The sequence below is a fragment of the Carassius gibelio genome, chromosome A13 (assembly GCF_023724105.1).
Source record: "Carassius gibelio isolate Cgi1373 ecotype wild population from Czech Republic chromosome A13, carGib1.2-hapl.c, whole genome shotgun sequence".
In the NCBI taxonomy this organism is placed as follows: Eukaryota; Metazoa; Chordata; class Actinopteri; order Cypriniformes; family Cyprinidae; genus Carassius; species Carassius gibelio.
The window spans coordinates 28,876,959-28,879,636 of NC_068383.1; the positions used below are offsets into that span (position 1 = coordinate 28,876,959).

At 35.4% G+C, this 2,678-nt stretch overlaps 1 protein-coding gene across 1 annotated transcript; it reads left to right on the plus strand.

Annotated features, from left to right (window-relative positions):
• Positions 1 to 764: 764 nt before the first annotated feature.
• LOC128026738 (uncharacterized) lies at positions 765 to 2,197 on the plus strand. The gene is made up of 4 exons (XM_052614008.1): positions 765 to 825; positions 973 to 1,287; positions 1,364 to 1,684; positions 1,849 to 2,197. Exons 1-4 carry the CDS (start codon positions 765 to 767, stop codon positions 2,013 to 2,015), a joined length of 864 nt encoding a protein of 287 aa, XP_052469968.1. The 3' UTR covers positions 2,016 to 2,197.
• The last annotated feature ends 481 nt before the right edge of the window (positions 2,198 to 2,678 follow it).

Genomic DNA, 2,678 nt, shown 5'->3' on the forward strand with positions numbered 1-2,678 from the left:
TTTATACCCGGTCTGTCTGAGTATGTGTCACGGGGTCCTTGTCTAATGTTTCATGCTATCCGTAGTCTTGCCCTTGCCGTGAGTTCTTATCTGTTTTCATGTTGTTTGGATATTCTGGTTTTGACCCTGCCTGGACTGTTTACCCCTTAGAATTTTCCCTTAAATAAACATCATACCTGCACTTGGATCTCTCCTCGTTTCCTGTATCACCGAACGTGACAATACCGCACATAGGTTTTCAATTGGGGGACAGAGAGCTCTCAGACTAAATCTAAAATATCTTAAACTGTGTTCTGAAGATGAATGGAGGTCTTACAGGTTTGGAACGAGATTAGGGTGAGTTATTTATGACATCATTTTGATTTTTGGTTGAACTAACCCTTTAAGCATTATATAATATTTGTTAATTATTTATAAATGAAAGTTACCATAGTGTTACAATTACTGAAGCTTATATTGGTTGCTCTTGAGGGACTGTTCCTATTACAGTGTAAGTGTACTGCAACTTACATAATTTTTTTTTTAAATATATTATATATATTGAAATATATTAGAAGTGATATCTACTTGAATGTGAATGAAAATTTACAAGTGAAATGTGCACTCCATCATGCACTGACATTGTGTCAGTATGTACTAAATTAAGCAGAATTGAAACGCCCAGTTTGTTAGATCAGAGGAAGTTCACAACCTCAGGAGGGGATAATAGTATTTAAAGAGAGTAGTGAGCAAATAATGATGAGAAAGACTTGGAGAAAGAGACAATGGTTCATAAGTGTAATTTGTGTCTTCTGATATTGATCGTTCTTTCTTCACTTCTCACTGGTAAAGAAACAGTTTATTCTGGACAGTGTGTGGATTAAGTGAGAAAAAAGACTATGATTTGAATCATTTTCTTTTATGTTGTTAAGTATTATGTTTTCATTTATTAATAAATAACATATCTTTTATTCAAATGTTGTTGTGTTTCAGGTACCAGTGGAGTGAATGAGACTCATGTGTTCATCAGTTCTGGTGAAGATGTCCGTCTGCCCTGTAATAATGCTCTTCCTGACTGCAACTCAACTACATGGAACTATAACAGACATTCAGCAGCAGTTGAGCTGATTGCTAGAGGGGTATTTATGAAACAAATCGAGAGACATGAGAGACTGAGTCTGGGGTCTGACTGCTCTCTGAACATCAACAAAATCTCAAAAGAAGATTATGGATCTTACAGCTGCAGACAATATGTGAATGAGACACAACAAGGAACAGATGCTCATTTTTTTCTACATGTTCTTCATGGTAATTTTACAATCTTGTGATCAGTTTAAAAGGGGAAATACTTATTTTAAACTTCCATGATTTTTTTGTGTTTCAGTCTCTTCATCAACCTCATCCTCACAGACTGGGATCAGTGCAGGTCTCTCTGTGACTCTCTTCTGTCAACTGTATTCATTTGCTGGAGTCTCTTGTGATGATTGGATGAGTTCTGAGTGGATTAATCTGTTCTGGGTGAATCAGGCTGGTGTTAAACTGAATATATCAGACTCCAGATATCAGAGATCATCCTCATCAGATCACTGTATCATCTCTCTGACTACAACACTCCTGAATGACGATCACAACAGAGAGTGGAGATGTGAAGTTACTCAGAGAGATCAAGTCAAGGCCTCAGTCACACACACTGTCAAGAGATCAGGTGAGAAAACAAGCTCATTAATCAGTTATGAAAAGTTTCTGTTAGATGTGCTAATATAATGATAGATAATGCTAAGTTATTTTGTAAGTTAACTAATTAAGATATTATTGTCATAATCTACAGTATAAATCACCTGAACTAACATTCGTCTTTTCCAACTCAAGCTGATTCAACGACAGCAGTGATTCCAGTCCACATTACAAACTCTCAGTATCCCTTAACTACAAACACACACCTAACTAAAGGTACAGCATCACTGTCTTTCTCAAATCAGTGTTTTGCGGTGGCTCGCAGATACAGTTTTCTTAAATCAGTCTCAAGATATAATTGATTGCTCTTTGAAGACATTAAGAGATGGGGTACAGGGGATCAACAACTGTGTGCAAATTAACTCTAATTACTCGGTTTTGTGTGTACTCATAATTGTGTGTGTATGTTTGTGTGTGCACAAGTCCGAGGCTTTTTATATTTGCAAGCACACATGCACATGTGAACATGATCCTTAATACTAAATGTTTCTCTTATTTTCAATCTCAGTCAGTCATTTCTGGTGGATGCTCTTTTTTGACAAATATAAGCTCAGATCAGTGAGGCTTATGAACAACCAGTTTAAAAAGAAATACTATCATTTAAATTTGATAGAAACATAAAATAAAATTGAATACTTGAATGTTACAAAAGCAAGATGATGTAATTAAAACTGTTAAAATATGTTTATTAAAGAGACTGAACGTATTCCTTTTTTTAACTGAAGAGACAGAGTTTAATGCACACAGCAAACCACTCAAAAAAGGGAAGAGGAAATGTGATTTCACAGAATCATCAGTTTAATCTGGTTCAGATATGATCACTGATCTATTGTGGTCAAATTACTCAGATGTTTCCAAACCTAAAAAGTGAAATCACAGCTCTGAAAACACTAGAAAGGCTATAAATAATTGATGATTGTAGTTATGAAAGTGTAAAAATGCAGTCAACCATCTCAACACTGTAA

Coding starts and splice junctions, on each gene's coding strand:
- LOC128026738 (XM_052614008.1), top strand. CDS start 765: ATGGTTCATAAGTGTAATTTGTGTCTTCTGATATTGATCGTTCTTTCT. Junction 826..972: donor TCTTTCTTCACTTCTCACTG/GTAAAGAAACAG, acceptor GTTGTGTTTCAG/GTACCAGTGGAGTGAATGAG. Junction 1,288..1,363: donor TTTTCTACATGTTCTTCATG/GTAATTTTACAA, acceptor TTTGTGTTTCAG/TCTCTTCATCAACCTCATCC.